Source organism: Nothobranchius furzeri, chromosome 14 (assembly GCF_043380555.1).
Source record: "Nothobranchius furzeri strain GRZ-AD chromosome 14, NfurGRZ-RIMD1, whole genome shotgun sequence".
Lineage (NCBI taxonomy): Eukaryota > Metazoa > Chordata > Actinopteri > Cyprinodontiformes > Nothobranchiidae > Nothobranchius > Nothobranchius furzeri.
The window spans coordinates 33,833,430-33,858,276 of record NC_091754.1 but is presented as its reverse complement, the minus strand read 5'-3'; the positions used below and the strand labels follow the sequence as shown (position 1 = coordinate 33,858,276).

The window sequence follows — 24,847 nt, the reverse complement described above, 5'->3', positions numbered from 1 at the left end:
TTTTATTTTTCCTCTAATTTATTTACCTGTATATGTGCATGTCCTGATCTCGAGACACAACAATAGAAATTGCACTTTTTAAACCCTTCAGGCTTCCATAGACCTGCAAAATATGGCTACAGTTTAAATATTGAACACGTTACACATATTGCATATTTACTAGCGATTTTCACGTTAAAACAACCGGAACAACAACCTGGGAGAATCAACTTCCAGGACATGCGTCTCGTTACCTAGCAACGGCGAAACATTTTTGACCAATCACAAACGTCGCAGAGTCAGCTCGGCCGTGTGAGAAACCGGGAGTTTGCAGTACCGATTAAACGTACAGGTAACCGTTTCGTGGTGTTGTGCGGTCCCGGGCTCGGTTCTGATTCGGTAAACGTGGTATTTACGGTGAGAGGGCCTGTGTCGCGCTGCGGCGCATTGATCTGAGCGGGTGGTGCTGCGGCTCTATAAAAAAGGCGTGTCTCGCGCGGAGGTCGTGGTTCAAACGCAGTTTTAAACGCTCTGTGAGCTTCCTTCAGACAGAGGATTATGCGGAGGTGTGCGCTAGCTTAACATCTTCCTCCGACTCAACGGGCACACGGAGCACTCCCTCGGTAATGTACGTCCTACTTTCTTTCGGTTTTAATCATTTGTGAAGGTAAAGCTGCGTCTGAAGTCAGTTTGTAAAAAGAATTTGAACGCGACACCGGTTTCGTCTGTTAAATAGTTGAAACCTCGTCGCCATATGGATCAGGATGAAGTCGGATGTGAGCGTTTCTGGTTCGCGTAACGAACTTTACCCTTTAGCCTGCTAACGTCAGCTGTCCAGAGAAGGAAAACCCCACAAATGTTTGCCGTCGGTGTTGTGACCGAAAACGTGTCCCGATTATTCAAGTCGCTATTCGGTGTTTCCGTTCGGAAACGGGTTGTTCCTGTTCATGGACGAGGGGAACTTTGTCTCTAAGCGGTTCAGAAATGAAAGCAGCCGGGCTCGCGCTGAGAGCTGTTCTAGAACTCTCACGAGCAGCCTGGCTCGTGCGCGCTCTCAGCGGGCTCGTGTTGAATGATCCTGTTTCCTGAGGAGTTGGAAAACTGAAGTTTTCAAAGCTTTTTCTGATTTAATCCAATTATTTAGTAACGTCTAGCTGCTGTAAATGAGTTATCTTTGCGCCTCAATGGTGGTTTACACTTGTGTGCTTTATACTTAATGTTTTGATGGCATAATATGGTACATATTTGTATTTTATTTGACAAAATTAATTGTATATGCAAATAAAAATCAGTCTCGCTGGAGTCGATGCTCGCTGGATTAGTGTCACATTAATAATTTGTTTTATTTATTTTTTTCGGTTTCAGTTGAATTTGTGAAAAGATGGACAACAAAGAGTCCAGCAGCTCTGTCCTCACCTGGGAGCAGGTGAGCCGTCTGAATGAAGTCCTGACCGAGGTTGTTCCTGTTCATGGACGAGGGAACTTCCCTACCTTAGAGGTCCAGCTGAGCGATATAGTGGCCCGGGTTCGCTCCCGCCTGGAGTTCAGCGGCATCTGGGTGAAGGACATCCGTCTCAACGGCTCCACAGCCAGCCACGTGTTGGTGCAGGACATCGGCTGGAGCTACAAGGACCTGGACGTCATCTTCAGGGTGGACCTGCCGACAGAGGCCGAGTTCAAGCTGGTTAAGGATGTTGTGCTGAGCATCCTGTTGGATTTCCTACCTGAAGGTGTGAACAAAGAGAAAATCACACCCATGACTCTCAAAGAGGTTTATGTCCAGAAGCTGGTGAAGGTGAACACGGAGCAGGACCGCTGGAGCCTCATCTCGCTTTCCAACAATAACGGCCGCAACGTAGAGCTGAAGTTTGTAGACTCAATACGCCGGCAGTTCGAGTTCAGCGTGGACTCCTTTCAGATTGTGCTGGACTCCATGCTTTCCCACTATGAGCAGTCCCAGTTGTCCATGTCCCAGTCCCATCACCCCACTGTCCTGGGGGAGAGCATGTACGGGGACTTCAGCACAGCGCTGCACCACCTCCGTAACAAGCTCATCGCCACCAAACGGCCCGAGGAGATCCGTGGCGGTGGCCTGCTTAAGTACTGCAACCTGCTGGTGCGTGCCTTCCAGCCGGCCAGTCAGGAGGAGTTCAAGGCCCTGGAGAGGTACATGTGTTCACGCTTCTTCATCGACTTCCCCGACATCAGTGAGCAGCAGCGTAAGGTGGAAGCCTACCTCCAGAGCCACTTCATTGGCGAGGACAAGAGCAAGTATGACTACCTCCAGATCCTGAGGAAAGTGGTGAACGAGAGCACGGTGTGCCTGATGGGCCATGAGAGGCGGCAGACGCTCCAGCTCCTGGCCTCCATGTCTGTGAGGGTGCTGGCAGAGCAGAGCGCCATCCCTGATGCGTCCTGCGTCACCTGCTACTACCAGCCGGCGCCGTACGTCAGAGACCACAACTTCAGCAACTACTATGTGGCCAATCAGAACATTCCAACATGGCTGCCTTGTAACTGAGGAAACAGCCGAGGGAAGACGGGAAGATGTGGCTGCTGCTTTTGAGGAAAACCAGAACAAGAAAAAAAATCGGTTGCAATAAATACTGTGATCGTCTCCAGACACACACCCAGTGTTGCTTTTGAGTTTGGAATCCTTCCTCATTCCTTATTTACAGAGGCGTCCACATTGAGTAGAGGACATTTTTAGGTCTTTTTTTTTTTTGTGTTTGGAGTCTCTCTGTGTGCCTTCGTCTCCATGGAGATGACTTAAGAGTGCCTTCACCTCTAGGTTTACCCCCCAGACCTTTAAATAAAAAAGGGAAGTCGAAAAGCTGTAGCTTCAAATTTGATTTCCTTCTTGTTTAAAAAAAAAAAAAGATAAAAATCTGAAGAAAAAAAACAAAATGTAGAAGAAAAGGTCTGATTGGTCTAATCCTCGGTGTCTAAGGGGGCGCAGTGGCACATGAAGAGCTGTTAGTTTTAATTCACTTTGACCGGTGCCATCATGAGCCTGATGGATGTAAACAATCCTGGACTTGGTCGTTGTTGTTCTCACTGTGAATCTCGGAGCATTCGGCTCCTCTCCTGGTTTATCCAGTTTTCGGAGCGCTGTTTTCACTCGGGAACTCGTCGGACACCTCTGTGTTTTTGTGGTTTCCTTGCCCACTTTGTACATTTATTTTCCCAAAGAGGTAGTGAGAGGCAGTGTGCGAGTCTGAGTGACAGGACGGGTGGACGAGGCCCGTCTGTGGACCACTGGCCGTCTCTTCCCTTATAAGGAGCAGCACATGCAGCCGTTGCGGGCTTGACAGCGGCCCTGAAACCAGATCCTGTTTGTGACGCGGCTCTCAGAATACGGGCCATCTATAATAATCTCCTCCCCCCTGGGGAATTTCAAAGTAGGGAGCTAGAACTGCATGTGGGTCCTAGCTAACAACTGAGTCATTTCCTGTCCCCTATCCGGTGCGTTTGAACCCCTTTTGTGGTCTTGAGAGGACGAACCCCACGTCTCTTTGCAGACTTTGAGTTGTTGACAGAGCAGCCCATTACCCCGTCTATTTGTGGAGCAGCCTATTATTAGTGTTAATGTTGCAGCGCGGCATGGCTAGCTGGCAGCTAACGCTAGGACTGCTCCAGCCTGTCCCCGCTTCTCATTTTGTCCCCCAGCCGTTGGACAGGAGATGGCAGGCAGCAGATAACCTTATCTGGGTGGATGAAGACCCTCACCCTTCCCCGTCGAGAGCAGAGGCAGCTTCACAACCAGCAACCCAAACGTGCCTTTTTCTGTTGGAAGGGTTTTTGTTTTAATTGGGTTTTAATGGGGATCAGAGGGAAAAGTTTGGGTAATTAGTTTCATTTGTGCTTTTTAAAATCCTGAGAAGCTTTGCTGCAGGTTTTGACTCTAGCAGCAGGTCTAGTTTGAAAGCAGGAATCTTTTGGATTGAGTTTGGATGTTTTCTTTATTTTCAGTCCCCAGACTTTCCCCTAGACCCGCCTGGATGGGTCTGTCGCCGGCGGCCATATTTTTCTGAACATTAGAGCCCCTCCTGGTTCTGTTCTGGAGGAACGCCGATAAGCTAATGTGGTTTCCAGGAACATTTCTGGAGCGTTGGACAGAAGCTCCTCCTCTGACAGCAGCGGGTGCTATCTGCTGATCAGAGTGTCCCCTCTCTGTCCCCCCCCCCCCAACGATAGACCTATAAAGTCGAGTGATTGTCGTCGGTGCCATATTGACGATAGGTTTGAGACTTTTTTTCCTCAGCCTAGAGTAAATTAGTCCCACGCCCACCCCGTGTGTTTACGGTTGCTTTTCCCCATGGGGGTGGATGCCTTCCTGAGTACAGGTCAGGTCCAGTCCCCTCCTGTTTGGGTGAGTGGGCGTCTGCGTGGAACTATGAAACCTTTGTGAGGGACGTCGGGGAGGACATGAACCGAAGTGTAGTTTTGTTGTCCTCCACCTGTCTTTCTGCTGTGGGTCTGTCTGCCTCCCTGTCTTTGCTCAGACATTCATGTTTATTATTCAGCCTGGCTTGTCTTACAGCGGCTGATGGATGGTCGTCCTGGAGCAGCAGACCTGTGTGTGTGTGTGTGTGGTGACGTGTGTGTGGGGGAAAGTAAGTAATGTTGCACCTTTTTTTTTTCATTTGGAAATGGTGAAAGAAATGAGATGTCAGCTTTGTAATGACGATTATGATTATGAATTTCATTTTTCAGCACTTTTACCTCACTTGAGTTTTTCCTTTTTGGATGGAAAATGTACACCAGGAAGTGTGTGTGAAACAAACGATGAATAAAGATTATTAAGTGCATGGTCAGCCTCAGCTTTCATCTGTTCAGCTGTATGTCTAACCGAGTTGGGAGGATTTGGATAATCAGGGTCGCGGGTGCAGGTTTCACGTTCTCGTGTGCCGTGGGGTTCCTCCTGCAGACCACGAACGTGCTCGTTGGGAGAACTGGGACTAAGGGCTTGGTAAATATACAGTTTTATCCTGAGACTGTTAACTTGACCATATCTATGAAGTTCATAATGGAATTGATTGTTCCTCTACGGTCTTGTCTGCCTGACGGGAAGTGGTTAGTGGAGAGGTCCATCAGCTCAGCGGTCCCCCCGCTACACACACACACAACTTGACAAGGCGTTCTGAACCAAGTCAGAAGTTCCTTTAGGTTTGCGTACTAACTTGCGTGTGTGTGTGTGTGTGTTATCACACACTGTTTTCCATCAGGACCCTGGCTGATCTGAGGTCAGTGACTCATGCGTAACCTGCCCTCTTCAGCCCCTTTTTCCACTCATGCTGCTTCAACAACCTTCACTCATGCTTCTGAAACCAGCCCTGACTCATTCCCCTCCTCCTGCTGAGCTAGGGTTCAAAGGTCACCCCGGGTCTGACTGTCACTCACCCACAGGTTTCTGGGCTTTAACACACGTCATTTTATAGGATATTTTTATTTAATAAATTTGAAATTTGTCCTATTCCAGGTTACTGGGGCATGTTTCTCTAACCCCGTCGGAGGTAACCTGACTATGGGAGGAGTGACGCTCAGCTAAATCTTTAGTCATTGTACTGAGTTTCTAACGCACAAAAGTTGTGTGTAAATAGAAACCTGAACACACACACACACTTTGGTTGTTTTTCCTGTGACAAAATGTCTCATTTCCTGCTCATCAGAGGAGGAAACAACAGGGAGAGGTGACAACTGGTCTCTGTGAGAGAGTTTCAGGTCTGAAACCCACACACACACTAACACAGCAGGTCAAACAATGCATAAATTCTAGAAAATTACTGATGGTCAGGCAGAGGGGACACGAGGGTCATCTAGCACAAAGCAAAGTGTGTGTGTCTGTCCCTGCTCAGATTTAGTTGTTTGTCCTGCAGCTGCTCCTCCCCTGTGACTTCTGCAGAGGAACCTTTATGACATGTCTTCCATGTTCAGGTCGTCTCCGTCTCCCATCAGATGTCTCACCAGGGTCCATGTAGAGCAATGAGCTACAGATCTGACATCTGTTTTCTGGACCACATGTCTGCTCCGCCTGCTGGCGGCACGCCGACCTGCTGATGGACATCCACAGGCGTCCTCCAGAACATCTCTGCAGGACACATGAGAAAGCCCCTTGAGTGTTTGATCTTTGATCAGTAATATTTACTATAATTCAGTCATGAATATGTTTCTGCAGGTGTCCTATGTGTTGGAGTTCTTATGGAAACATTTAATAAAGAACCAGGAAGTCTTCATGTGGTGTTCAAATACAACCAGATCCAAGATGGCCGCCACCACTGACCAGTCTCTGCAAACACAGCTTTAACTAGGTCTATTCTATAGGTAATGACCTAAAACCTGGTGCATCTGAAGGTCACACACACACATCCATTTATATCCTCCCTCTCTCACACACACACACACGGACAAACTCAGGCTCTGTGTCGCCTTCAGAGACGTCTGGAGCTTTTATCCATCCATCTGTGTTCAGATGGTTCAGACACGAAGGCTTGAGTCGTCTGGAATGTTTACGGCTGCAGAAGCACCTGAGAACACCAGGATCACAGCCTCTTCTCCTGCTGGAGGCTACCTGGACTCTGACCTGAGGGCCAACAAGAAAACGTGTGAGAAGTGCAGCTGCTGGTGTAAACTTTCCAGCCATCAGAGGGATCGTGCAAGCTGAGCAAACAGCCACAGCATCCCCACCCACCCCCCACCCCCCCCAAGGTCCTGAGAAACAGGTGAGGGGTGGAGTCCTGACGGAGAGCAACCTGTGGCTGAAACAGAGAAAAACAAAACAACTGAGAATCTGTGTGTTCTCATGCTGCTGCACGCGCTGGTGGTTCACTTCCCAGACACACACACACACACGTTTGACCCGATGTGATGCTTTATGGTTACATATCTCTAATCCTGTCTCTTGTCCTCATGGGATGCATGGAGACAGACTAGGATGAAACACCTGTGTCGTCTGGCTGTGACGCTTCTGCAGGAAAGCCTGTTTAGGTCATAAATGACCTTTTAAACTTCCAGCTGCTGGAGTAGAAGATCCTGAAACTAACAGCCAGCTGAGCTCTCTCAAATAACTCCCATTTACATACTGAAACAACTTCTCATAACTGCTACTGTTTGTTGCCACGGAGATTTATTCTGGATGACTGTGTGCAGCTAATGACACAGGACGTCCAGATTTGGTCTAAATACATGAATAAATACTGATCTAACTATTGATAGCTACAGATGACTGCAAGTCAGACCCATCTCTGAGACCCACGTGAGTCAGAGAAATAGAGGTCACCTGCTGAACCCTGCCCCTGATCTCAGTGGTGGTCTCTGGCTGTCCACCTGCATACAAACCCAGGCCTAAACTCCCCTGACTCTGGATGGCGTTGAGCAGAAATGTTTGTGTGTTGGCTCTTTTACGCATCTTTAGTTTAGCAATACAATTAAAAAAAACACATTTAAAAGAAGTGTTTAAAATAATTCTTTTGAATGTCCACCCAGGTGAACCGAACTCCGACTGGTGTCTTTGGCAAACAAATATATTCTAATAAAATAATAGTTCATACAATCCTGGTACGTAGGTAAGCACAGCCTTCTCTAACTAAAACCTGCTGATTCTAGAGCAAAGTAGTAGCAGTGGCCTAGTGGTGGAGTGTCCGCCCTGAGACTGGGAGATCAGGGGTTCGATTCCTGGTCGGGTCATACCAAAGACTTTGAAAAAATGGGACCCAATGCCTCCCTGCTTGACACTCAGCATTAAGGGGTTGGATTGGGAGGTGAAACCACCAAATGGATCCCGAGTGTGGCTGTGTCTGCAGCTCACCGCTCCCCCAGGGGATGGGTCAAATGCGGAGAACAAATTTTGCACACACATCAGTGTGTGTGACAACTAATGGGACCTTAACTTTAACTTTAAACACAACATGTACTTGTTCATGCATCAAAACCTGATCTGGAGTCAGCTGACTGTATAAGTACATGTGGAGGCTCCAGGAGCGCCGTGTTTACACGCCCGAATGTTTCTGCTCATGCCAACATGCTACAGATGTTCAACAGTTTGATTGTGTGTGTGTGTGTGTTCTACATGTCAACACACTATAGACATCAGATTACACATCTCTGAAATAAACTCTAGTCTGGTTTGTCTCCCTGATGGACCCAGTTCACCATGACCTTCTGACCCCGTGAGACCCCCCAGCTGTAATCAGGCGAGCACACTTCTGTCACAAGGTCACATGTTTTGCCTGTGATGGAGAGATAGTAGCCGACCCTTCGCACCACAGACATGAACACCTAGATGCCCATTGGGTGTTTGAGAGCATAACAGTGTCACAGCCATCTTGGATAGGTCTCTTCACTCTCCAGAGTCAAAGCAGAGTGAGCAGCCTACGTTTACAACAACCGGTGTGCTATTGAAAACAGATCACATGGGATCACTAGGGACTTTTCTAGCCTACCTGTTGGGATTTTATATTTAAATTTATTTGGTTTAATTATATTTTATTTAAATTAACCACACATTGTGTCTGATTCAGTGAAAAAGCTCGATAAAATGTGGTTTTTAGTTGGGTAAACACCTTCCTCAGTAGAAATGAATCCACTGGGGATGAAGGGAGACCCATCCAAGATGGTGGCCAGCCACTACGGCAGCTCCAATAGACGGCGCCAGTGCTCAGGGCGGTATACGTCTGTCTACGTCTGTGCTTCACACACGTTTACTCTCGTCTGTGAGAGGTGGAGCCTCCAGATTAACCTTTACTATAGATGTATCACAGAATTATCACCTTTAGACTCAATCATCTGTGAGCTACAATTGCTAAATCTCAGTTTACATCTCAGGCATCAGAAGGAAATACAGCAGAGCAACAAAACAATGTTAATAAATAAAAAGGCTTTTCCACCTCATAAGAGTCAGTATGTGGATCAGAGGAAACGGCACATGCGCCAACATTCCTCTGCTGTTAAGCCCTAATCTGGACAGTTTCCTTTAATCATCTGGAAATCAGGCCTCCAGATGAAGACGTCATACACGACAAAACATCTGGGCTTCTCCAGAGCCCTGATGTCCACGATCATGAGGAGTCCAACACATGTGCTGTTAGAGCGAACCACTCTGACCTCCATGACTTGTTGGTTTGATGTAGCTGTTTAGTTCCATCTGTCCGAAGCTCTGGAGTTGTTCGTTTGGACGTGTGAGAATGGGTGAGCTCTGATTTGTAGCTTTTTGTTTTCTCCTGGTTTTCCCAGCAGGCGTCCACGATGGAGCAGAAAGTCTGTCAGTAACCATGAAACAGCTGCTCGTCACGTTTGGTCCTGCTAACAAAGACACCTGCTGTCTCTTGACCCTTTAAAGCCTGAGCCATGAAAGAACAATCACAAGATTGATCTAAACCGACCCCATTACTAAACGCGGTAACCATTTCAGTGGGTATCCTCTCCCATACTTTAACACAAGCCTCAGTAAGTCTCCTCTAAAAGACAAATAAGAATCCAAGTGTTTTCAGCTCCCATAGACCTATACATGTGGATGCTAAGATCCTAGCTTAAGCTTCGGCATACCGTCTGGAAAACAAGGACCAACTACTCATTCACAGCAGCAAACTGGTTTCCTTCAGGCATTCGAGGAGTACAGACGCTTCTCTCTCTCGCTCCCTTATCTTTTTTTCCCAAGGCTCTTTGTCCTGTCTGCCCACAGAGCGCTTCTCTGCATTTCTTCTGAAAAACTCTATTTTTACTAACCATGGATTCGATAAACTGGTCATTCAATGCGATCGATAAGATTTTTTCAACAATGAGAACAGAGCAGGGGGCTCCCACATGTCCACAAGGGACACACCCGGTGGGAAATATGCTGGATTCCTGGAAGGAGTGGAAGATCACATGCCTCAGCCAGCTGTCCATTGAGGACATCGAAGATGTGTGGATATTCGGCCTGATGATCACTGGATTTCTCCTGATTGGAGTGGGAGGATATCTGGTTTTCTGGAAATTTGGGAAGACGGGAGCGATTGGAGGGCGACCCGCACCCACGGAAAGCACCGTCTGTGTGGAGACTTCTCAGACTGGGACGTTACTCGAGGTGAATCATAAGCTAGACAATGTTCTAGCTGCGATACCGGTATTAGTGCGCAAAATGGATGTCATCTCAGAGAGAGTCACCGGACGGTATGGACAGGTTTAAAAACCCAAAATTGGCTTCACTGAAGGACTGGAAATGATCAGTTTAAAGACTGAAGGCAGAGAGGAAAAGTATCTCAGCCTGACCCAAACAAAGTCTTGTTATCTGAATCTGACGCCCTGGTAGCCTTGAGCTGCAAGCAAACAAAACCCCCATGAAGGAATGCAGACAGATGCTGTGCAAACCCAACCTTTTATAATTTTATGACTTATGACTTTGACTATGGGCTGCATGGTGGTGCAGTTGTCAGCACTGTTGCCTCGCAGCATGAAGGTTGCAGGTTCGATACTCAGTTGCGTGGAGTTGCGTGTTCTCCCCATGCATGCGTGGTACTCCGGTTTCCCCCACAGATCACAACATGCCCTATAGGTTATAAATTGTACGGCACTTTGGATAAAAGCGTCTGCCAAATAAATAAACATAAACATATTTTTTCTGACGTTAATCTGATTCTGTTTTGAGATCATTTTGATTTTATGATTTTTTTGTGATTCTATGTGTGTGATGACTGCTATATAAATAAAATTTACTTACTTACCTATATGTTAAAGCCTTATGCTCCAACCCGAGCCCTCAGGTCCACACACCAGAACCTTCTAGAAGTTCCAAAGACCAGATATAAAAGTCGAGGTGATCGGTCCATCCAGCGCCCCAACTTTGGAATGATCTTACATCACCCTTACGTAGCATTGACGTAATGACTTTGTTTTTTCTGACGTTAATCTATTTCTGTTTTAAGATCATTATAATTTTGTGACTTTATGTGTTATTTTGTTTTGATCTATGTGAAGCACTTTGTGATTTTATATATGTGGTAAGTGCTTTATAAACAAAATACTTACTTTATCCCTTCTATTGAGAAATCCTCTACTCCAGCTAGCGTTTACAGATCCTGTTTGATGGTCATGCAGCAATGAGAGGTTGACATGTTTTAAAGCTTTTTACAAGGATGCTAACCTCCAGTTTGCAGATCTTGCACAAGAATTCAATCTCCCGCCTCACCTGTTTTCATATTTCCAGGCCAGACACTGCTAAAGTTTTATTTCCAGTTTCCCGCTACACCGCCACGCCTGCAGCGGGAGGAGTTTCTGAGCTAAATTCATTCATTTCTACAGTAATGCTGATCATGAAATGCTTGCATTTGATTCCCCACCAGTTGCCAAAGTCTCGACTGCTTGGGAACTTGAACTAGGTTTACATTTAGGAGATGACTGGTGGGACACGGCTCTCACACAAGTTCAGTTTGAGCCTGACACCCGTTTACTCATCTCTTACTTCTATTTGGCAGGACTACTTTGATGTTTGGGCTTCCAGCTGATTATAACCGGTTTACCTCTATTCTAGCATTCCTGATTGGCAAGACTTTTTCACTGGAAATGAACCAAAGCTCCCTCCAGCACTCAGCGGCTCAGACTGTTGTTTTTAAAACTGGAGAAGAGTGGTCGGTGAAAGGTAACTAACAAATCTCAGAACACACGACGTCCCCTCCTAACGTTCTTTTAACCTCTTCAATCTTTCCCTCCCGACTGATGCCCCCCCCCTCCCGTTTTGTGAGAAGACAGGAGGAAGGTAAAACCACAAAAAAGGAGGACGATAGATAAAAGGAGAAGAGAAGAAAAAGATAACGAGACACGTCACAGGAAGCAGCACTTCTGCTCTGTTGACATCCTCTAATTAGGTTCTGTGACATAATTAATTTACAGTTAGATTTTGTTTCTTATGTTGCTGGAAAAACTGTTGTTGGATCTTCTGTCCTTGCTAATAAAGAAATCAATATATAAAAAAGATGATTTCAATAAAATAATTTTACAATGACTGATAACATGCTATTACAATGGTAATAACATGCTATTACAATGGTAATAACATGTTATTACAATGGTAATAATGCAGAAAGCTCCTCAAGAAACTTTGATGAAGCCTGCTAGGCAGCTGCGACCGAGACAGGAGGAGACTTAAGCTAGTTAACAAAGCTAGCTCGGTTCTGAGCTGCCCGCTGGATTCAGTTGAGGAGACGCGTGAAAGGAGGATGCTGGGGAAGATGACCTCCAGCTTAAAAAAAGCCTCCCACCCACTGCATTTCACTCTGGAGACCATGGACAGCTCCTTCAGGGGCAGACTGAGACATACCAGATGTAAAACAGAACGCTGCCGTAGGTCATTCATCCCCTCTGCAGTAAGCGTGTAACTCCTCAGTTTAACTGGTACTGACAAGGGGCGGCGTTAGGCCCGGCTACTTGGGCTGAAGCCCCAGATGTTTTATGAAAAGCCCCGGATCTAAATCGCAGAAGTAACATGCAGTACCAAAGTCCAACAGAGAGGGAGCAGCTGGCAGTAGTTTGTATACAGCCTGCTTGAGCCTCCACCACTGAAGAAGAAGCCCTTCTGCAGCCGGCTTCTTCTGCAGTCTCTGCCTAAAACGCATGAGTGAAGATGGACATAAGGACATTTTTTAGACCAAAAGTACAACGACAGAACCCCAGCTTTGATGAGACTGGTGTTGACTCAGGTTTGTGAGTCTTATTTGAAAATATTTGTTGTGCTGCTGGTTTGCCTAAAGTTAGCTTACTATCAGGTAAAGTTGATGGAGAAAGAAAGGGAATTTTTACTATCATCTCACACTAAACACTAACAGGAACAATATTCTGCCCTGAAAATGCTTAATATGTAGCTTCAGATAAAAAATTTTGTGGTACAAGACAAATATATATGATGTTGACTAGTGCATGTCACGTGTGTGCGCGCGCGCGTTTGTGTGTTAAGCCCAGGATCTTCTTCAGTCCTAAATCCGCCCCTGGTACTTGCTCAGTATGCGTTTAATACTCGTTCAATACCAGATTTACATAGTATGTCCCCGTCTCTTGCAGTAGGCTGCATGCTGTTGGAACCCAAGTTTTTATTTTTCGTTTGTGGTTTTTAGTGGTCGAAGGTTGCAGTACTAGACTACTGCCTATGTGTATAAATACATGCACCTTTGTTAAAATTTTTCTTCAAATTATTCTCTTAAGCGTTGGTGCTGCTGTAACAAGTGAATTTCCCCAATGTGGGACCAATAAAGTTTATTCTATTCTACCAGTTTGGTTTAGTTTTGTTTCAGAAACATCGCCACGGTAACAGATATTACCCATAATGTCTTGTGACCCGTTTATATTTCGAGCCTTTCTTAACCAGGTAAAGGTTCGAGGACACGTTCTCACTTACAAATATGACCTGGTCGAGATACAAAGGCCAAATTGGAAAGTTCTTCATCAGTAACTGGAGAATGACTGCAAGAGTGCACATGCTGCAGGAATACCAACTACTGGATGTAACTGAGAGGGATCTAGCAGCAGTCAACACAACCAGGTGATGGTTGTGACTTTAGGGGTGTTTTGTGGATTAGGGTTAGGGTGTGTTCCAGTCGTATGCTGCTGCAGTCAATGACAGAAGAGCTTGGAGACGACCTTAAAGAGCAAGTAACCCCCAAATCAACTTTTTTTGCTGATGAACTATATAAACGAGTGTCTAACTGTGCTGCAGACACGTGTATTCAATAATTCGGCACTTCAGTGCATCTTAGTTAAAATTTAAATACTCTGCCTAAAACTGTCAGTGTTGCGCCGTCACCAGGGGAAAATTCTGCACTGTATTTGAATTTAAATCTGCCACCGCTATTGGCTAAGAGGTATGCTATGATGTTAGCTGGTACATTATGATGTCACAATGTTGTTGTGAGCCTGTGTGTGTGTATTTGTTCGCGGCTCCGCCCTCTCGGTCTGCCAGGCAATAGCATTTGTTGCATTTTTTAAACATGAAGTGGGAGTGAAGTAAGTTTCTTGTAGGGGGTGACTTGCTCTTTATTGTGTTCAGCAGACCTAGTTATAGACAACAAACGCTGCCAATAAGTAATATGACGTCTGTATGAACGTGATTTCTAAATGCAACACGTTTGCATGCAGGTTCTAATTTCTATTCTCAGATCATACATGGATTTTTAAGGGGCGGGGCTGTGTGTGTGTGTGCAAGGGGCTTGTGTTTTCAATTAAACATCTTGGCATCTCAACAGCTGCACTGCCAGTCTCCCATGTCTCAAACACACTCACACCACCAGGGCAGAGTTGGCACATTTTCTTTGTCGGCTTTCTGTCCGACGCTCCCCAGGTGTCGAGCTACCTGCCTTGCCTACGATGGCTGGCGGGCGCTTTCTTGTTGCACAGGTAGTTGGTCAGTGTGGGTGGGTCCCACTTCCAGCTGGTTTATCTGTTGGAAAGCAGGTGGGACTCCTACCAGGACCTGGTGGTCCAACTTTTCATATGCGAGACGATCCCCACCGTGACCTGAACTGGTTCCTGTTCGGGTAGACCGCTCCGACCAGCTCTTAGATTATGTTATGTTAGGCCTTCTTCTTCAAGATGCTTCCCCAGCGTTGTTCAATCTCAGCTCTTGGTTGGTCCTCCTGGTTTCCACTTCTCTAATGGGAGCGGTCAAACGTCCGCATTAAGACTTCCCAGATGGGGGACCATGATTCTTGTGGCCTGTAGAAGGTAATTACTGGATGGACATCTACAAAAGAGTATTTCTGAGCTCAATTCAAGATGGCCGCCACAACCAACAGAACTAGGGCCTTTTGACATGTTAGCAACAGTGTTTTGCATGGGAATCAACAGAAGACACTAGACTCTGCTTCAAGTTACAATTCAGATTTAAACAGAAATTTCTCAACATAACTTAGAATAAAATAACATGAAATGAAAACAGGAGGCAAACAGACGCTCGTCTGATTTGGAACCAACTTTCCCAGAGAAAAGGCATTTTAATCAGAGTGTAAAAAACAGGACAAACAAAACCCCAACAGTAAACACGCCACGTTGTAAATCCCAAACGCCGGGGACAAACTGCCTTTGTTACACCACCGACGCAAAAAGTAAAACATTTCCATAAAGTCAAAGTTTGGCTCATTTAAACACATTCAGACAAAGTCACAGCTCACGTTGCCCCGGAACGTTTAGCTTCTTAAGCTTCACCCTTCACACATTGGTCTGTTAAACGTGTGTGTGTGAATTCAGTTCTGCCCCAAAAGCTCAGATGTATTTATTGAGCAGGTGATTGTTTACTTTTTCTGGTTGGAATTTTAAATGAAGCACAACAAAGTGAAGCAGCTTCTCTCTCGTAGAGGACCGACAGCATCACGATGTCTGGCGTTTTACTCAGGAGGTCCGGTTCCTGACGGGGAGGAGAGGAGCTGCAGCTCTTCAGTCTGGACACTCACCAGGTTAAAACAAACATCTGGTCAGATGTGTCCCAATTAGAGCTGTAAATCTGATTTCTGCATTTGCACATAAAACGTTCAGAGTGAAACTGAAGCCGCGGTAGTGAATGAGTTGCTTTTGGAAACAAATAAATAAGATTTATTAGAGCAGCAGAAATGTGATCCCAGTAACCGTCTCCCATAATAGACTGGTTAAAGCAACAGAGACAGGAAGAGTTTCTGGAAAACAAGAAACTCAGATGAGATTAATAATCAGATTAAGAAATTAATCTGAAAGCTCCTCCTCTGGAGTGCAAATCTTAATTTCTAAACTTCTAATGGATTTCCTCCCTTCAACATGGAACAGAGCCACCCTTAGGCCAATTATTATGGAGCATCACCAAAGCACCAAGAACTGGTCATCGGGTTTCACTAAGGTGCGGATACGAGCGATTATCAGCAGGAAACATCCGTCCAGCTCAGATTCATGGTGACTGACGGGGCGACCGGGCTGCAGAAGACCCAGACTGAAGGGGTTTTTAGCCATTTGGATCAATTTTTGTGTCAAAGTAATTAAAACGGCATTTAGTCTGAGTTTGGTTGCATTCGGACTAGCCGTTAGCTCATCAGTACTGAGAAGTTTATTTCTACAAACGGAGGCTGTTCAGGAAGCCCTCGACTACAGAAGAGGATTCATTTAAAAACTAACCCAACAAGCAGGAAGTTGCCGCAACGCCGTCCATGTGTTCCAGCAAAGCTCCGACGGTTTGGCGGAACGAGATATCAGCGGCTGTAAACAGGTAGCCACAGCGATTAAAGCTCAAAAACAACAATCAGCAAGTTCTGGAGCCTTCACTGTATCCGGCTCACGGCGTCCCACAGAAGTGAGAGAAGAAGAAGATAAGGTGGGTTTGATGAGATGAAGGACTGGAAATGTCCTCCTCGGCTCACTCCAGCGTCTTTAGGATCTGCAGCTCGAGGTTTCAAGTATCACATCAGAGGTGACTCATACGCAGGAATCTGCTGAGTAACAGTTCACTGAGGCACGACTCAGCAACCACACCAGAGCCGAGAGCAGTCGGTCACGACGATGGAGACGATGGCTCAGAGCCGTACGGAGGTCAGCAGGATGCCCATTAACGTCTCTGCTCCATCGGCCTGACAGAGTGGTCCAGATGGTCACAGGTCAGAGGCCTCCGAGGGTCCGTTCATCTGAGGAGGACAGAGACAGCATTCAAGTTCGTCGTAAAGTTTAATGTTGAAACATCAAGAAAATGATTTAGAGAATAAAAAGATGAACCCTAAAACACCCACGGGTGTTCCAGCCTGGTCCTCCACATGTTCCTCTGCTTCAGCACACCTGATTTCATTAACAGAGCTTCTGCTGAATTTAACCCATGAATCGGTGTGTAGGAGCAGGAAAACAACTAAAACCTGCAGGATGGAGGTTTTAGATTACTCAGCAAAGGCGTTTCTAGCCCATTTTAGGGGTGTTGAAGCACCCCTAAATTCAACCCTAGCACCCCTTAAGTTTGACATTTTTTAAATTATCTATTTACTTTTACTGATTGTGGCGATTTTAGTGATATCTAAAAAAAAAAACATACAATTGGTCAAAATTCTATGTTTTAAAAACAAAAATATGGTTTGATCCTGCTCACCTCTCCAGACTCGATCTGAGGCTTCCTGAGGGGCTGCTATGCTGCTTTAGGGTGACCAGTGGGCTCACGCATGGCTCTGAGCCAGTGGACAGTCCTGAATCTACATTATTGTTCTACGGTTCTGCTAACTGAGACACAGTCCGGCATTTTTAACCGTCTCCCATTTCGTCCCCCCCCCCCCCATGTCCTGTCTGGCTGTGAAGCAAACAGAATTAATGTCTGAATGCTGGTGACAAGCCTTACAGATTTACTCTGGGGGAGCATCAAAGCTTCTGCTTTAATGTCACGCCTGATCCTTAAAACTTTATTGTTATTGTTTTGGAATGTTTTTTAATTACGACCAGACATGGAGACAGAGGTGAAAGAGAAAGGAAGAGACAAAAGGTGGGGGGTTTCCCACAAAAATAAACAATAATAAACAAGTCTGCTTCTAGACCTGCAGAAAGAGAAAGAAGAGAAAAAATGGGACACAACAATACAACAAGATCAAGCTATCACTGCGTCAACTTGATGTAGAAATATAAAATCAACATTGTTTAACTGAACAATCACACGATAATAAATCACAGTGCGCGTGTGGCAACGACAGCCTTAGGACGTGTGTTGAACGTGCCCAAGTCCATACTTATGAGAGCACCATGTGAGCACCTGTGTGTGTACACGCGCTTGTATATGTAAGGTTTCTCTATAGGAGCGTCCAATAGAGAGTGTGAGGGGCCACAGATCTGCCCCTAAAGATGTGCAGGAGACGGAGGGAGCTCCAAGTCCCAGAGATCCAGGCGCTGCCCCAGAGCACAGGAACCCCAAGGAGACTGCAACGAGAAAGGCCCCCGCCCCCCTCGAGAGGTGCAGAGGATCGTCCCGGGGGGCCACAACCAACAGCCGGCAGAGTCCCGGGAGATATCAGCGGCAAGCCCACAGGCCCGCCCCGCAGCCTCCCACCCCCTAGCCGGCCGAGCCCGGGACCCAGGGGCCCCATTTAGTCTTTGAATCTCGTATAAACTGATTGTGAGGCAAAACAAAAAACAAAAACAAACAAAAAAAAAACAGCTGTCAATCAAGCTAGGAGGCGGGGCTTTGCACCGCTCATGAACCTCCGAACCAAAAGTAAACGACAGAGTGATCCTGGACTAGTGGGAGATGAGCACGGTGGAGAAATGCTGTTACAATAAAGACTGAAGGGTTAAAGAGTGACTGAGATGGTTCAGTCATTTCTCTGTCACCGTGCTGCTCAACTTCCTCACTAATCAGACAGGCTGGTGCTAAAGAAAAAAAGTCAGAACATTAAGTTTAAATCTAACTTTTGTCAGAGATCAAAATCAGTGAATTTTGTTTTCTCTCCCCTAAATATCTACTGTATGAGATTAGTTGTCATTTTTGCAAAACCACCATTTTGATTTTGTTAGTTTCTAAAATCAAGAAGAAGAAAAAGAAAAAAAAAAGTTTGGATGTTTTTTCAAAGGGATGTTGATATTAGTGGAAAATTTGGCGAAAATAAGTATAATTCATCTAAAAATATCACTGGTAATTTTAGTGTTGTGGAAATTCGGACAAAGCGAAAAAAAATAGGCTTCAATTTCAAGCTTCCACATATTAAAGGACATTTCCAACCATGTTTTTCACTCATTGAGCATCCTTAATCTGCTCATATGTTAAAACAACCAGTCGTTCCCAACCTGGGGCCGGGGTCTCGGCACAGCATATTCAAGTGCCTCGTAATTTTTATCTTGAGAGGCACGAGTCAAGAGACAATTTCTTCTTCTACAACATGTTTTTGCTGAGATTGTGAGGTTACCACACAGCCAAGCGATGCTCAAGGACAGTAGATTGGGAACCACTGACCTAGGCTCTCTAAACCTGGACCAGATTCTGCTACAATGTTAACAATCTATATGTTTACCAGATTTTGCTGTGTAAACCCGTAATTTGATTAGTGAGAACAGTGTTTTTGTTTTCTTTCATAAATGTGAAAATGAAATAGTGTTTAAATTTTGAAATTTATCTTGCCTGACCAGGCAGATCTCCACACCCCTAAATCTCTGATGCTAGAATAGCCCGTTACCCAGAAAGACCCAACAAGAACCCACAGAAACTAAATAACATCATAAAAACCTGCTGTTAGCATACTCTTTAAGTTCTTTTTTAAGCACAGGAAAGTTGTTTTGAACCTTACTAACAGTTTCAATCACTCCTGCGATCTTATTCAGAGCTAGCCGCTAATGGCGGCGTCACTTCCTTCTCCGTTTATCCACGGGCAGCAGAGGACGGTGTTGCCCTCTGCTGCCCATGCTCTCCTCATCGATGACACAGTTCCATGCATGATCTAATGTGTAGACCCCATCGTCTCTGTTCATGGTTCCATGTCCTCGTCTCCGTAACTCCATGGCTTCTTTAATCCATCTTTTATATGTTTGTGGTTCGGTGTTTATGATCCTTGTGTTGTCCCAGTCCATTATATGGTTTTCTCTTGTGCAGTGATCTGTTACGGCCAACTTCTTTATTGTGCTTTCTGCTTCTTGTTTTGCTGCTCTTGTGTGTCCGACTTCTTTCCTTCTAACACTCCTTTCTATATTCTATTGTTCGTGTGTTGAGCTGGCGTCCGGTTTCTCCTGTGTGTGTTTTATTGCAGAGTTTACATTGGATTTAGTAAATGACTCCACACTTATGTGCTACTGATATCTTGTTTTTTGGGTGTACTAGTCTTTTTCTAACTGTTGTGTATGGTTTTGTTGGTGTGTTTATGTTGTTTTTTTTTCATTGTTGCTCTTATTTTTTCTGTTATGCCTTTAATGTATGGTAGGGTTATCACTGGTTTTGGGTCTTGTTTTTCTGGGTTTCTGGCTTTTTGTTTTGGTTGTTCTTTTCTGTTTGTCGTTTTCCTTCGTTTATTGTCCATGTCGGGCATCCACAGGTCTTTAAAGTGTTTTGTATTTGTTGGTCCTCTTGTTTACAGTTTAGTTCTTCTGTTATGTTTGCTCGGTGATATAATGTTCTGATCACTGACATTTTATGTATAGTAGGGTGTTCTGATGTCCATAATAAATATCGGTCTGTATGTGTTTATGTTCAGGGTCTCGTCTTTTTGTCTATTTATTCTCGTGTTCATGACTATTATGCTGCCTTCTGTTTCTTCCTCATATGTAAATTTTATGTTTGTGTTGTTGATATTGATCAGGTGTTCTGTTAGTGTCTCCGTTAGTACTTTTGGTATGATTTCCAGTATGTCGTTTACGTAGCGTTTCCATAATTTAATTTAGCTGTTTGGGGGGAGCAGTGGCTATGGCTTTTTGTTCTAGGTCTTCCATGAAAAACTCACACAGGGTGGCTGATTACGGGTCACCCATGGCGAAGCTTTCCAGTTGTTTGTATATTGTTCCGTCTTATGTGAAGTACGTGGAGTTAGCTATCAGTTTTATCAGTTGTGCTCTGTTTTCTCCTGTGAGGTTTGTTCTTTTGTGTAAAGTTTAGTCCCGTCTGATTCTGTTCACTACTATTTCGATGGTTATCTGGGTTGGTGTTTTTGTAATCAGAGATGTAACGTTGTCTTCTATTGTAATCTTAGTTCTTTTGCCAGTTCTGTGCTGTTTCTGCATTGTTGTTCTGTGTTGCCTAATAGTGGGCTGATGAATTAGCTGATTTCTTTTGCCATGTTGTATATTGGTGTACCTATGCTGTCTAATATTGATCTAAGTGAGGTGTTCTGTTTGCGTATTTTTGGAGTTCCATAGATACTTGGTATTATATTTGCTGTAGGGATCCAGTGTTTGTACATTTTTTCTGTTATTTTGCCTTTTTCTTGTAGTGGTTTTAGTAATTTTTTCATGTTTGTCTTGATATCTTCTGTTGGTCTTTTTTATTGTTTTGTATGTATTTTTGTCCTCTAGCATCTGTTCCATCTGTTGTTTGTGTTTTTCTTTGTCCATTACCACGGTGGTTCTTCCTTTGTCTGTCGGTAGAATAATGATGGAACAGTAGTGTTGTCATGGCTGTTCTTTCTTCTTTTGTAACATTACTGTGTTGTATTTTGCTGTTCTTTAATATCCCAACTACTTCTGCTTTCTTTCCCTCATCTGTGATGAAATACCTGCAAACTCTGCATTAAAACACACACACACAGGAGAAACTGGACACCAGCTCAACACACGAACAATAGAACATAGAAAGGAGTGTTAGAAAGAAACAAGCCAAAGACACACAAGAACAGCAAAACAAGAAGCAGAAAGCACAATAAAGAAGTCGGCCGTAACAGATCACTGCACAAGAGAAAACCATATAATGGACAGAGACAACACAAGGATCATAAAAACTGAACAACAGAAATACAAAAGATGGATTAAGGAAGCTATAGAAATACGGAGACAAGGGGTCTCGGCCAGCAGAGGGCGACACCGTCCTGCTGGCCGTGGAAAAACGGAGAAGGAAGTGACGCCGCCATTAGCGGCGAGCTCTGAAGAGGATCGCAGGAGTGATCAAAACTGTTAGCAAGAAAAAAAAAACATTTCCTGTGTTTAAAAAAAACACTTTAAAAGTGTTCAGAAGAATATTTTAATCTTTTATCTGTTTATGAAATTTTATCATTTTCTGACTTTATTTTTTCTGATGTTAATCTATTTTTGTTTTGAGATCATTATGATTTTATGACTTTGTTTTGACCTATGTGGAGCATTTTGTGATTCTATGTCTGTAATAAGTGCTATAGAAATAAAATGTACTTACTACTTACTTAAAAAACACAACATACTCTTCTGTGTTTAAAAACAAATCTAACTTTTAAAGCAGAAACCCACATTTTTGATAAACACATCTCCACATTGGTTTGTGTTTACAGAGCAGGTGGAAAGCTGTTACATAATAATGAACAGGTAAATTGTTTAGCTGGTTTGTTATAGGAAAACACGCCTGATTCAAGCTTTCAGCTACATTAATAACAGATGAGGGGAAGCGTAGCTTCGACCTACTGGAATGGAGCTGGAACCACTGGTGGAGAAATAAACTGGTTTCACTGAAACAGAATGCAGAGGATTTGTTTTCCTGGATAAAGAATGGAGAGTAGGTCTTTTCCTGGAAGTCTATCAGATCGCTGCTCTATGACACCTTTTATGTAACAGGGTCGGAGCTGAAACTGACGCAGAGATCATAAGAGGCTTAGCACCAGGGTGTTCACGATCACTTATGTGGTTTAAACCCAGCTCTGAGAGGAAAACAAGGATATGTGCAGCATAACAGAGATCTTTATTTACTTATTGGAGAAAAAAGCCAACATGGCAGCAGCTTAAAGATCTCACAAAACAACCACGAGTGTGTCCATGACAACAGGTTACCAGTCACATTAACCAGGTTCAGCCAACTCATCTGATCTTTGCAACAATGAGTGAAATGGCTGCATACCCTTGGATTTATTTTATCTGTCTGGCTCTGCTCATTAGAGCAGCGCCATTTTAATTCACCCAGATCTAATCCCAGCCTGAAACGGACTCAGACCCTCGGCTGGTTTGGGCGTCTGACCTGCAAACAGAAGGAAATCTGGTTGTAGAGACGTCGTCATGTCAACCATAAATGTGTCTGATGATTTTGGAGAAGAAAAAGACCGCCTCTCCACACCAGGTATCTAAAAAACATTTTCAATGATTATTTCTGATTATAATCGGCCACTGTGGGTTTTCATGCAGGCTGAACACGAGAATAGTCTCCTTCTCCTATCTCCTGTATTAGCTTCTGATAGAAAATTGGCTCCACTCTGCAAAGCCAGCCCCCCAGCCTGGCCAGGTTGATTACACACATCCTTAGGAATGCGGACGTGACTGAGCATATGGGCCGTCTCCAAAACTGGTGTGAAAAATTGGGGCAAATATATCAGTGATGTCATGTGCGCATCTCCGACGTGGGCGGAGCATAAAATGCGTGAAAACATATGTTGTGTCTCCCTTAACACAAACAATGATGGCCATGAGCAGTGTTGGTTTTATAGACTGTCATTGACATTGCTTCCTGCTCTGCTGTCTGTCCTGGTGCAGCTCAAGGCTGGCAGCGATGTGTGTGTGCGTGTGTGTGTGAGCTTTTCAGACAGAAGGCCTTAAGTCATAGGAGATGTTTACTCCACAGCATCCAGAATGATAAGGAAGCGTGCATGCGGGAAGCCCTGCTGGCTGATTCTATCCACCAATCGGAGGCTTCCCCTGATGGTATGCAGGAATTTGAGCCGGCCAATCAGTTGGCAGTGGGTGTGTTGGACCAGTTTAGCCTAAAGCAGACCGCCTTGGGAAGATGGCAGAAAAAATGACCGGTTGAAGCTAACTGTTGGTGTTAGCAACTCCACCACACAGCAGAACTCCTTCAGGCTTGTGTTATTTGTGGAGATAAAACGTCAACATTGCAGAGCAAACAGAGTTAGCGGTAGCGTTACGTTGCTGTTAGCCAATCTAGTTACAGAGTCTGTCTTTCCTGGGATCCCGTATCACCTTTTCTTATTCATTTTCTTTCTTCCTTCTAATTTTTTAAATGAAAAACGTTTCATTTCCCTTATTTGTTATTAGAATACTTAAAGAAAAAAACGTGTTATATTTTCTCATGATATAAAAGACCCGCGGTACTCAAAGCTTTCAGTCTGATCAGCTTTAACTTACATCTTTGTGATTTAGAGTGATGCTGATTCTTCATCTAGATGCCCAGGGAGACGGCCAATAAGAGGGTCTGAGGTAGGATGAAGTCTGTGTAGAGTCAACTGTGTAAAACTATGGGCATCAGCTGCTAGACCTCAAAGATGGGCTGGTCTAGTTTGCATGGTGCTGAAGCACCAACAGGCCTGGTTGGTGATAGTCGTGTTTAACAGCATTAACTTGTTGAGGTTGATCGTATGTAAATCATTTTAGACGAAGCTGGATACGAGTTTGGATGCTGCTGCTGCAAACTGGTACGGTTTTTAACACTTCCCATATTGTCCCGCACAAACATGCTCTTTGTCCCACATTCTGCTGGTTTGGATCAGGCCACCCCATCTACAGTCCAACATTTAGTTAGAAACATCACCACAAAGTCTGAAAAGAAAAGGAAAATAAACTCATGAAAGACTTCCACACGGCTCAGTGCACATGAACAAAGTTGGTAATCGTGTAGAACCTACGGTCAACTCCTTCTACATCCACGGATTACTCACTCTGGACTTGTAGCACCGCTCAAGAACGAACCGTGTCCTTGACATCATAAAGCTAATTGAGTTTGTCAGCTAACTGATTAATATGTGTCATTTTTCGAAAAGAACACATGTGCATGAAACAAACCCAGGAGCGATTGTTTCCGTCATCTCTGAGAAGTATCAGAGCGAGATGAAAGAGCTCAGAAAAGCCTGGAATCAAACACACATGGAGGTAAACACACAACAGAGTTCAGCACAAGAGGATCGCTGGTGAATTAGGTTTCTGTTAACACTGCAAGCTGAGTGGATGTGAGGCCATAGAGTCCACAACTCAAAACAAGGGCCTGTGTCTACCCTGAACATATACCGATGACTAGAAAGTAGGGGCTGCATGACTTAATATTTTGTTAAAGGCGACAGTAAAGTAATGAAAATCTAGTCAACTTTGACTAGTCGTTGATGACGTCATACACCTGAAGCGGGTTGGTTGGCTGGAGCTTTTAACAATTAAAATTGACTATGTGACTATTTTTCTGTCCTGTCTGTTTATTATCTTCCTGCATCTCCTCTCAATCCTAAAGAAAAACTGCTACCTGGCTTCATATTTATTAACCTTATGAGTTACCTTTGAACTGCAGTTCTAAAAGATCTACCGACCGCAAAAACAGCGGGGTGCTCGCCGGCCA

The 24,847-nt window shown here is 44.6% G+C and overlaps 2 protein-coding genes across 5 annotated transcripts in view; one reads left to right on the top strand and one right to left on the bottom strand.

Moving 5' to 3' along the window:
- Positions 1-241: 241 nt before the first annotated feature.
- On the top strand, positions 242-2,866 carry tent5c (terminal nucleotidyltransferase 5C). Of its 3 annotated transcripts, none has more exons than XM_015965831.3 (2): positions 242-331; positions 1,345-2,866. In XM_015965831.3, exon 2 carries the CDS (start codon positions 1,361-1,363, stop codon positions 2,498-2,500), a length of 1,140 nt encoding a protein of 379 aa, XP_015821317.1. In that variant the 5' UTR covers positions 242-331; positions 1,345-1,360; the 3' UTR covers positions 2,501-2,866. The 3 variants fall into 3 exon arrangements, with proteins under 3 accessions (XP_015821317.1, XP_015821316.1, XP_015821315.1); XM_015965830.3 differs by lacking the exon at positions 242-331 and adding an exon at positions 468-602; XM_015965829.3 differs by lacking the exon at positions 242-331 and adding an exon at positions 475-607.
- A 13,458-nt stretch (positions 2,867-16,324) lies between these two features.
- Positions 16,325-24,847, bottom strand: part of gdap2 (ganglioside induced differentiation associated protein 2) — a 35,487-nt gene continuing 26,964 nt past the window's right edge. Inside the window, exon 14 of one of the 2 annotated variants that reach the window (XM_015965832.3) lies at positions 16,325-16,580. In XM_015965832.3, coding sequence (XP_015821318.1) covers positions 16,548-16,580 — 33 coding nt within the window. In that variant the 3' untranslated portion in view covers positions 16,325-16,547. Of the gene's footprint in view, positions 16,581-22,381; positions 22,535-24,847 lie in introns of those variants that run through there. The other variant, XM_054746598.2, reaches the window with a different exon arrangement.

What these genes read in the sequence shown, in the direction of transcription:
- tent5c (XM_015965831.3), top strand. Translation starts at nt 1,361, where the DNA reads ATGGACAACAAAGAGTCCAGCAGCTCTGTCCTCACCTGGGAGCAGGTG.